The sequence below is a fragment of the Bos indicus x Bos taurus genome, chromosome 1 (assembly GCF_003369695.1).
Source record: "Bos indicus x Bos taurus breed Angus x Brahman F1 hybrid chromosome 1, Bos_hybrid_MaternalHap_v2.0, whole genome shotgun sequence".
Classification (NCBI taxonomy): Eukaryota; Metazoa; Chordata; class Mammalia; order Artiodactyla; family Bovidae; genus Bos; species Bos indicus x Bos taurus.
In genome coordinates, this window is record NC_040076.1 from 63954511 (window position 1) to 63965479 (window position 10969).

General features: G+C 44.4%; 1 protein-coding gene across 2 annotated transcripts in view; it reads left to right on the top strand.

Annotated features, from left to right (window-relative positions):
• The window catches only part of ARHGAP31 (Rho GTPase activating protein 31), a 122571-nt gene that overhangs the window by 104262 nt on the left and 7340 nt on the right, over positions 1-10969 (top strand). For both annotated transcript variants that reach the window (XM_027526582.1, XM_027526673.1), the window contains exons 10-11: positions 1614-2189; positions 8517-8797. In XM_027526582.1, the coding sequence (XP_027382383.1) occupies positions 1614-2189; positions 8517-8797 (857 nt within the window). The remainder of the gene's footprint in view (positions 1-1613; positions 2190-8516; positions 8798-10969) is intronic.

The following is a 10969-nucleotide window of genomic DNA, read 5'->3' on the forward strand; positions in this document are numbered from 1 at the left end:
CTTGCCCAGTTTTGCAGAATTTAATATTTCAAAAGCTAGGTCACCACTTCCGTGGGCATTGGGGAGGTTATCTAACCTCTCAAGTCTGGTTTCTTCATGTGTTCAGGGAGATAATTACACTTCTCCTACAGAGTGTTTTTAAGAATTTTAAATCCAATGTTATCTAAGATGTAGCACTTTGTGAGAATTCTTTTCCAGATCCCTGGCAATTCGGTTGCTGTCCCCTCAGCTTCGTTATTTCCCATACAGACTTTTCTTTGCCTTCACTTCTAAGTTAGTCAGGAGCTCACTCCTCGCAGCTGTGCTTTCTAACATTTAGTTAATTTACATTTCTAGTTTCTGAGCCTCTGAATCAGCAGGAAGAAGCCTGGGAAAAGGCGGAAAGGTCTAGCTGAGGACGGCATCTCTTTCCTTGCTGGGAAATCTAACCCCTGTCTGGGTCCATCTGCCAGAGAAAACTTAATAAGTTTTAAAGTTTTAAAATGAAACAAGACTCTGTTATTTTGGCCTTTTTGTCTTCACCTTCATTTTGAGCAAACACCATTTTGTCATCTCCCATCATCTTTTTATTTTTTCATGATCTACATTTAATGCTTGGTGGATGACTGTTCCATTTAGCCATTTCAGCAGTATCTTTCTTTTGGAAACTGCTCTACCTGCAAAGTTTAACTCAGATACATGTGTTGTTGTTCAGTTGCTCAGTCATGTCAGACTCTTTTTGACCCCATGGACTGCAGCATGCCAGGCTTCCCTGTCTTTCACTATCCTTCCCTGTCCCAGAGTTTGCTCAAATTCATGTCCATTGAGTCGGTGATGCCCTCCAACTCTCTCATCCTCTGTCGTCCCCTTCTCCTCCTGCCCTCCACTTTTCCTAGCATCAGGGTCCTTTTCCAGTGAGTCGACTCTTCACATCAGGTGGCCAAAGTATTGGAGCTTCAGCTTCAGCATCAGTCCTTCTGGTGAATATTCAGGGTTGATTTCCTTTAGAATTGACTGGTTTGGTCTCCTTGCAGTCCAAGGGACTCTTAAGAGAGTCTTCTCCAGCACACAATTCAAAAGCATCTATTCTTCAACTTTCAGTCTTCTTTATGGTCCAACTCTTACATCCATATGTGACCTCTGGAAAAACCATAGGTTTGACTATGATACATGTGACACAGCAGAAGGTTCTATCAAGATATCATAAGAAAATTCTGTGCACATGTTTCCTCTTGTCAACCAAATGTTAGGTACCTGTCTTTATTAGGATAGCTATACCCTTATTGATGAGCTTCCCTGCTGGCTCAGTGGTAAAGAATCTACCTGCCAATGCAGGAGACACAACTTCCATCTCTGGGTCAGGAAGATCCCCAGCGGAAGGAAATGGCAACCCACTGCAGTATTCTCGCCTGGGAAATCCCTTTGACAGAGGAGCCTGGTGGGCTACAGTCCATGGGTCACTAAAGAGTCGGACACGACTGAGTGACTAAACAACAACATACCCTTATTAGCATGCTGTGCCTTTCCAGTATTGCCAGTATTCATTCAAGTATTGTGTGCTGGCCCTTCCTGGAAGTCTCTGCAGTGAGGCCTGTACTCAGACTGCTGACCAGGTTTGTTTGCTTTTTCACCAGGGAAAGAAACCAAAGGAAATTTCAATCGAACCGTCACCACTGGTGGATTTTTCATCCCAGCAGCGAAAATGCACTCGACTAGCACTGGCAGCTCCTGTGACCTCAGCAAGCAGGAGGGCGAATGGGGCCAGGAGGGGATGCCGGCAGGGGCGGAAGGCGGCTTTGATGTGGGCGGAGACCGAAGCCAGCCGCAAGGGGCTCAGGCCCGGGGCCCGCCTGAGCAGCTGAAGGTGTTCCGACCCATTGAAGATCCTGAGAGCGAGCAAACAGCCCCGAAGATGCTGGGCATGTTCTACACCTCAAACGACAGCCCCAGCAGATCTGTCTTTACCAGCAGCCTCTTCCAAATGGAGCCTTCTCCCCGTCACCAGCGCAAGGCCCTGAACATTTCCAAGCCCTTTGCCGTATCTGTGCCACTCCGTGTATCAGCTGTCATCAGCACCAACAGCACCCCATGCCGAACCCCCCCAAAGGAGCTACAGTCTCTTTCCAGCCTGGAAGAGTTTTCTTTCCAGGGCTCAGACAGTGGAGATTGGCCCGAAGAGGAGAAGCCACTGAGTGCTGAGACTTCTACAGGTAAAAGAGGAGGAGAGGGTCTCTTTCCATTGCAAGAGAGGAAAAACCAAACTTAAACATTGTCTTGTTGCAAGACAATGTAGAGAAGTGGTTAGGACCATGGGCTCTGGAGCCAGCCTGCCTGGTTACAAGTCCAGGCTCAGCCATTTTGCTGTGCAGTCTTCAACAAGTTTACATAACCACTCCATGCCTCAGCTTCTTGATCTGTAAAATGGGAATATTAAATTGTGAGTATTAGTTAATCCATGTAAAGCTTTCAGAACAGGGTCTAGTACATAGCAAGTACTGTGTAAATGTTACTTGTTATTATTTTATTCATTCATATAGTGAGAAGGAAGGGGAGGGAAACTCACGGAATGGAATGCAGAGCTGGAATTGGGGATTCAGCTCTTCCAGACACAATCTCTCCATCCACCCATCCCAAATTTCTACCTCACGTCTGCCGGGAACATGGCTAGCAGCCTGAGCAATGAGAAGGAGCATCTACCTCTCAGTTTCCTTGTATCAAACACAGCGAGGACTCTGATTGGGTCTGCTTGGGTCACATGCCCAGCCTTGGGCCAATCACTGTGGCTGGACAAATAGGATTCTAAGATTGGCCAAGCTTGAGTCTCTGGGCCCTCTCTGGGGTGAGAACCAACAACCAACTGTGAGCAACACAAAAGGGAAATAGTGAGAACCTCAGAGGAAAGGATGACTGAGAGACAAACCAACAGATTCACATTGTGGTTTAAGAATATTTCTATCTCAATTAGCAGCAGCAACTTTTTCTGATTACTTATCATGATGTCAGGCACTGTCCTAAGGGTTCTACATGAGTTATCTCATTTCTCCTCACAACAACTCCTTGAGGTTATTATATAGTTGCTAGTATCCCTGTTTGCTAAGAGAGGAATTTGTTAACTTGCCTGAGGGCTCCTAGCAAGGGCATATAAAAGTCAGGATTTTAATCCAGACTTTTAGAAAATCCAAGCATTCTGCCATGCTCCCTCTCATGTTTGCTATGGGCTGTAGGGTTACAAAGATTCTTAAAATGCAATCCCTTCCCCCAGCAAGCTCACAGGCTAGGAAGGGAAGCTGAAGCCCTGAGCCCTCCTGCAGCACAGGGTGAACTGGTAGAAGTAGCCTAACACCCTCCTTGGGCTTTTTTTTTTTTTTTCTTTTTTGAGAATTTATTTTTTACATTGAAGTATAGTTGATTTATAGTGTTGTGTTAATTTTTGCTGTACAGCAAAGTGATTCAGTTATACATACAAATACATTTTTAATATTCTTTCCCATTAAAGTTTGTCATAGGATGTTGAATATAGTTATCTGTGCTACACAGTGGGACCTTGTTGTTTGTCCATTCCATATGTAACAGTTTACATCTGCTAACCGCATCCTCCCGAAAGCCCTCCCACTTGGCAGGCACAAGTCTGTTCTCTCTGCCCACGAGTCTGTTTCTGTTTTGCAGACAGGCTCATTTGTGTCATATTTTAAAGGTTTTTTTTTGACCTGGACCATTTTTAAAGTCTTTATTGAATTGTCACAATATTGTTTCTGTTTTACGTTTTGTTTTTTTGGCCACAAGGCATGTGGGATCTTAGTTCCCCAACCAGGGATTGAACCCACACCCCCTACCATGCAAGGTGAAGTATTAACCACTGGACTGCCAGGGAAGTTCCCATTTGTGTCATATTTTAGATTCCATATTCAAGTAATATCCACGTACAAGTGATATCAGATGGTGTTTGTCTCTCTTTCTGACTTACTTCACTTAGGATGATAATCTCTAGTTGCATCTGTGTTGCTGCAAATGGCATTATTTCATTCTTTTTGTGGCTGAGTAGTATTCCATTGTACATATGTATCACATCTCCTTTATCCATTCATCTGTTTATGGGCATTTAGGTTTTTCCACATCTTGGCTATTATGAACAGTGCTGCTATGAATGTAGGGGTGCATGTATCTTTTTTGATTGTAGTTTTGTCTGGATCTATGCTCCATTGGGCTTTTTGAATGAAGGAGCACATAAGTTCCCAAAATGTTATGAAAGAGGGGTTCAGAAAAGAGATCAATAGCATGGAGCAGTCCTCTCAGGAGGATTCCAGGAGTCCTTCTCAGAAGTGGTGACATTTGGGCCTTTATTAACGTGTAGGACTTTTTAATGCAGAAGATATGGAAAAGGGTGTTCTGCGCCGAGAGGCACTGGACCATTATGAGAAGTGTATAGATTTTGGACTCCAGCTGGAAGGGTCCAGATTTGAGCTTCACCACTTTGGGGCAGCATGAGAGCTGGTTGGTATCTCTGAGCCTGTTTCTCTTCTGCAGAGCAGAGATGGCTCCTGTCTCAAGGGCTGGGATGAGTTCTGCACGGGAGATTGTTCATGAAATGCCTGCTTAGAGTGTGGCCCTCAGAGGACGCTCAGTAAACATTCTCCTCCCCCTTCCCTTCAGGATGGGGCACAAGAGGGGTAAAAACTCAGAGGTGTTAAGTGACACCCTGTCTGGAGAATGCTGTATGGGCTGGTGTGGGGTGAAACAGGGTGAGGGCTAGAAGAGGAAGTGAAACCTTTGAGGAAAAAAGTGTTTCTAAAGGCTTTTATGTGACTGGTTGTCCTTCTTAAAAGAGAGGGTCCCCAGGACCCAAGAGGTCTTTGGCAGACAATCTGTTATCTTTTTTACCCTCTCTCCTTCCATCTCTCTAAATCAGAATACCCAGTCTGTATCAAATTGGTCTTGGAAAGACACTGATGGAGGTGCCAGCCTGCTTCCCTGACTGTGACTAGTGACAGCCAGGGCAGAATGAGGGACTTCATAGGAGGCAGCCATGTGACTCTAGGACCAGTGGCCAGAGGGAGATGCCAAAAGTTTCAGGAACATTGCGGGGCAGGTGGGGGCTTACCTTTGTCTCTGGTGGGGTTAGGTTAACATCGGTTCTAATTACCTTCATAATTATTCCAAATGAAGAACTCCACGTTCCTTAATACATTATTTTTTATTTCTTCTGTGCAATAGCAATAGTTAAAAGAAAAAGAATTAAGACAATTTTCCAGGTAACCCAATTCAAAGTTTTAGTCACTCTGCTCAAACCCATTCTTCTACTTTTGGCCAAACTTCTACTTCCATCCCATCTACCAAAACTCTCATGGCCATGCTGACCTTCAAGGGAGGCTGAGAAGCGTGGCTGACTGGATCATCAGGTACCTAGCTAAACTTGAGTGGCTGAGATGGTTCTATTTCAAAATTAGGAAGAGAAAGGATACTAGGGGACATTAGAAGTCTCTATCTCCATGGTCACCCACTTCATATATAAAGCATCCCATGTGGCAATCTGACAATGCCCTTCCTCCTCTTTTGAGCTACAGAGACTCCTTTACAGCTTACAAGTATCCAGCCACAGCAAGTACTGGACTGCTAGTCCCTTACACGATAGTTTCTTGACATAGGTACTGCCTCTGTGCTGAGAAGCTTAAGCCAGGGATGGGCATCACATACGAGTGGAAAGAAAATGGTAACCCAATGGCTTAGCCACACACAGGTAATAACAGTGAATGCTGTAGGAAGTGGAGAGGGAGAGTGCAATCTGGGGAGGCTCCATAAGATATGTTATTAGGTTACTATTTTGAAATGGGGAAGGTTTGAGTCTCAGGAAGGACCAGAGCAGGGAAGTATAAGGCCGGTCAGGGGTACTGGGTCTGCTCACTGTCTACCCCAGGGAGTGGGAGGAGAGTGGACATGTGGCCGGGCCAGAGTGAGGAGGGCTTTGAGCAGGACAGAGAGTGATCTGAACAAGCTCACATGTAATGCAGGCCTTTCTTCCACTCCTCGCTTTAAGAGTCTACGGTCAACAAATGGAAGATCCCGAGCTTTGCAAAAAGAGACAGTGGCCAACATCCAACTAAGAGATCTTAGTAGAAGGGGAAGAAAACATTTTTTTTTTAAATCACTGATGCATTACCCTTTTACCCAGAAGTTTCACTTCCAAAAATTTGTCCTAAATAAGTAGCTGCACAAGCACAAAATGTGTATGCATACCATGGCATTATTTATAATAGCAAAAGACGGGACACAACTCAAACGTCATCTTTAGGAGATGGATTGAATAACTAGGATGCATTCCCATAGTTGAATTCCATGGGATTCATAGCCTTGTGAGCCCTGCACCACTTCCTCAGGCTCTTATGCATCCGCGAGGGATAGTTTCTTTGCACAATTCTGTCTCAAGTGTCTGCCTTGTGTTTCTGGTTTTCTGCCTCAGGGCTTTTTCTGAAGGGAGACTCTTACCCAGCCCTTGCTCAGGAAAGCCCAGAAGTGTGGAGTTTAACTAAGGCAGCTGTCAACCAGTAGGCGATGGGAGTCAGTGGGCTAATGAGCCTCCTGCCCACCCTTGGTGGAATAACTCTGGGGCACATTTCCTCATGGCTCTTCAGAGGGTCACCGAGGACTGCATTCTGGTTGCTCTGGTTGTGGTAACCACTTTATTGACATTTCCTCCATCTCACCTCCTCACTCCTGTTTCCAGGGACCACCTTTCAAATAAGCTGCCTGCTGCCAGGCCCTTGACTAAGGCTCTATTTTGAGGGGAACTCAAACTCAGCCACATCCTAAAGAAAATGAAAATGAAAGTTGCTCAGTCATGCCCATCTCTTCGCGACCCCGTGGACTGTACAGTCTGTTGAATTCTCTAAGCCTGAATACTGGAATGGGTAGTCTTTTACTTCTCCAGGGGATCTTCCCAACCCAGGGATCGAACCCAGGTCTCCTGCATTGCCGGCAGATTCTTTACTAGCTGAGCCACAAGGCAAGCCCACATCCTAAAGAACAGTCAATTTCGTTACATACTAACATGGCATAGACTTCAAGATAGGTTCTTAAGTAAAAAAACGCAAAGCAAGAACAGTATAGATCACATGTGTAATATAGATCATATTACACATTTGTGTAATAAAGGTGGGGAATGAAAAATAGATGGTACAAGTATCTGCTTATCCATGCAGAAATGAACTATGGCAGAATAAACCAGAAACTAATAAAAATGGTTCTCCATAGGAGACAGTGAGGGTGTGGAACAGACTGGAAGCAACACAGGGATGAAAGCTAAACTTTTCTGAGGTCATTGTTTCATATAATTTTAACTTTTCAACTTTGTAGTTGTTTTACATATTCAAAAACTAAATTAAATTTCAAAAAACAAGCCTGCCAAGTGATGGGCAGGAGAAAACAGCACTGTTGTCAGGTCTGAAGTGTTATTCGTTCCGACCTCAGGATGCTGTTACTGGGTCTGACTGAGCTTCAAGGCCATCATGTGGTCAGAAGCCTTGAGTTAAGTCACCAGCATAACTAGTGGCAATGAAAAGAATTTGTTCTTAATCAATAAACTTTCCTGAGCTTGTACTCTATGTCAGACTCTATAGTAGGCGCTTTGTCTCCCTAATCTTCTTTATCTTTACAACAGCCCTGTAATATGTTATTATATAGTATTATGCCATGTCCCAAGATTACAAGATTCACTGAGAAACTAACATTTGAACTCAGGCTTCTTTAATTCCAATGTAAATAATGTCACTGAGGATCTTCTATATAACCAGCACTGTGCAAGGTATGGAGACTTTATCCTACACTGTGGAAACAGCCTTATATGGTGAAATAGGACCTTCTTCATGAAAGGCATTAGGCGCCAAACATGAGATTTGCTGCCTCTACTCTCTCTGTCTGCTGTTTAAGATCAGAGTTGAATCACTTTAGATGTAAATATATATCCAAGTGAATGTGCAGGTAGTCCCTGAGAAGAGTCACATAGGAAGCTGCAGTCATAATCATAATACATCTTTGTAGCTTGGTGTAGATAACAGATTTCTGTGACCTTAGACAGCAAGCAAAAGACTGGATTAGTACCAGGTTTCTCAACCTCAACACTACTGACATTTTGGACTGGGTAACTGTGGGGGTTTGTCTTATGCTTTGTAGGATATTTAGAAGTGTTCCTGGCTTCTGCCCACTAGATATCAGTAGCCACTTCCCCCACCTGGTTGCAACAACCAGCAGTGTCTCCAGACATTGCCAAATGTCCCCTGGAGAGGGGAGGACTCAATGGTTCCCAGTTGAAAACAACTGGACCAGATGATCTTCGAGGTCCCTCCCACTTCCAGCATTCTGAGACTCTGGGATCTGAGGACAGATCATTGATAGGAGGAAAGGGTAAAGAATGTGAGGGAGTAGTGAGCTGGGAGAATCCCCTCCATCCTTGTGAAGCAGAGCTAGTCCAGGACTATGACTGTGCTGGGAATGGCCCCTCTTGACATGGAGTCTCCTTCAGCTGATAACTCTTATCCTCATTGCAGCATCTGTACCTAAGAAGGCAGCTCTCGAGAATACCAAGCCAGGACCAGACACGGTGAGAACACTGGAATGCAGCAAAGGCCTTCCCCTGGAGCCAGGCACCCAAGTGGAGGAGAAGAAAACCTCAGAAAGCCCCCTGGGTTCTCAGCATTCAAGTGAATTAGAGAAGAAGCTGGATGAAGAGAAGGTGGTGGAGGAGAGTGGAGAGACCAGCCAGGTGGCGGCCAGCGCTCTGCAGGAGAACCCCGGGGCCAGAGCTGAAGCAGTGTTTCTCCATGAGATGGTAAGGTAGACTCACTGCCTGGTCCAGTCAGTAGGGTCTTCATTTTTCAAGGGCTCTTGGTACAGTTTAAAGTTTTTTGTTGCTGTTTGTTTACTTGTTTGAAGAACCAGTTTATGCCAAAGAGACTTTAGGGCACAGCATTCTAATCAGGTCTGGGATTTTTTTTTTCTGCAGTGAACTTTTCAGGGGTCCTGTGGTGATAATAAGTAACCATTCAGCTCAAGTTCCCTAGGACAAACTCAGCTCTAAATATTTCTGACCTGAAGTAACCATAAATCAGTAATTTGCTGGGAATGTGATGACATTCAATCCAGAAAGCAGGACAAAACCTGCTTGTCATGTCCTGGGCCCAAACATGATGACCACTCATGGGGGCCAGCTCTCTTCTTCCAGACATTCTGGGTAGACGTTATCTGTGCTTGTTTGTGAAAATCTTCTGTAAGATTTTCAGGATCTATTCCTTCCTCCTATGGCTCTGGAGAACTTTAAACATGATGCCAGAGCATACTGAACCTTTCCCACCTTTCAGAGGTGGGATTTTCCAAGGTTCTGGGGGAAGGGATATCATTGCTTAAGCTGAAGTTTGAGGAGGTTTTCTAGGGACACCGAGAGAGGAGTCTTGGATTTGGGAAATACCTCTGGTGACCTGAGTGTGACTTGGAGGAGTATGCCAGAGGAGAAAAGGACTTTGCCTTTTAAGTAGCTTTCAGGAACTTGGTCTCTGGGACAGGTATAAAAGGCTTATGGGCTAAAGTTAGGGCAGTGCAGGGCCACCACAGTGGCCTCCAGAGGGCTGATTAAGGGTTCCTGTAAAGTATGTTTGTATTTATAGAAAGAGAAAGATGCAAACATTATTTTGGGGATTGAACTCTGGGAGGGATAAAGTATGAATTGCATTGCTTTGAGAAGCAGATGAAGTTTATGGTAGGAGAACCAGGCTGGATTCATGAGAACAAGTAAAAGCAGCAATTCATTCATTCATTTAAAAACATGTATTAAATACCTATATTGTGTGAGACACACTGCTGAGCACTGGGATCACTACAGTGTACAAGATGATCACCATCTCTGTCTTCTTGGAGATGACAGCTTAATAGATAGAAAGATCACAAACCAAGTCTTTTCTAGGATGCTATGGAAGTATGGTTTCTGTGGGAGCATGTCATAGGAGGGCTCAACCTAGTCAGAGGGAGGAGGGGGTTCATGGGGGTCAGAGAAGGCATCTCTGAAAAATAGATATTTCTATTCAGAACTTAAGCTAGGAGAAAGGGGTAGGGAGCAGAATAGGGAGGGAGAGACTCCCAGGCAGAAAGAGTAAGATGTGCCATGAATCTGAAATGGGAAAGAGTACAGAACATTCAAGGAACAAGAACAAGGCTGGAGAATGGGAACATGGACTAGAGAAAGTGAGGCTCAGAGCAAAGCGTGGGTCACGTCATGCAGGGTTGCTTGGAAGGGATTTGGAGCTTAACCTAAGGGCAATGGAAACTCTTCTGATTTGCTCAGAATTTTATAGTTTAAAAAAGAACAACTATTTTATTATTATTTATTTTTTGTTGCGGCACCTGGGCTTTCCCTAATCGTTGTGAGTGGGGGCTACTCTTCACTATAGCTTCTCACTGTGGTGGCATCTTTTTGTGGCGCACAGGCTCTAGGCTTAGGGGCCTTGGTAGTTGCAGCACTTGGGCTCAGTAGCTGTGGCACACAGGTGTAAGTTGCCCATGGCATGTGGAGTCTTCCCATACCAGGAACTGAACCCATGTCCCCTGCATTGGCAGGTGGATTCTTAACCACTGTACTATCAGGGAAGTCCCATTTTGCTATTTTTCATTCTTTTTTCTTTTAATATGTATCATATCTTTTTTCATTGTGAAATATGTATTTCATTAGTAAGAAGGGATAGCTGTATTTATTTGGAAAGCAGGTGTCAGGGCAGGAGTTAACATTTCATTCCACTGGTAGAACCTCATTTTTATGAGCCATTGGATCAATCTGAAGTTATATGAGATCAGGGATTGGGTTGGTTTTATAAGGCAACAATGAACAGGGGTTAAGTGCTTATGTTCAGGTGTAGACTAACCTAGATTTCAATCCTGATCTGCTGCTCTGTGACTTTGGAAAAATGTTTAATTTGTTTGAACATAGGTTGCCTCATCTCCAAAATGGGAGTAA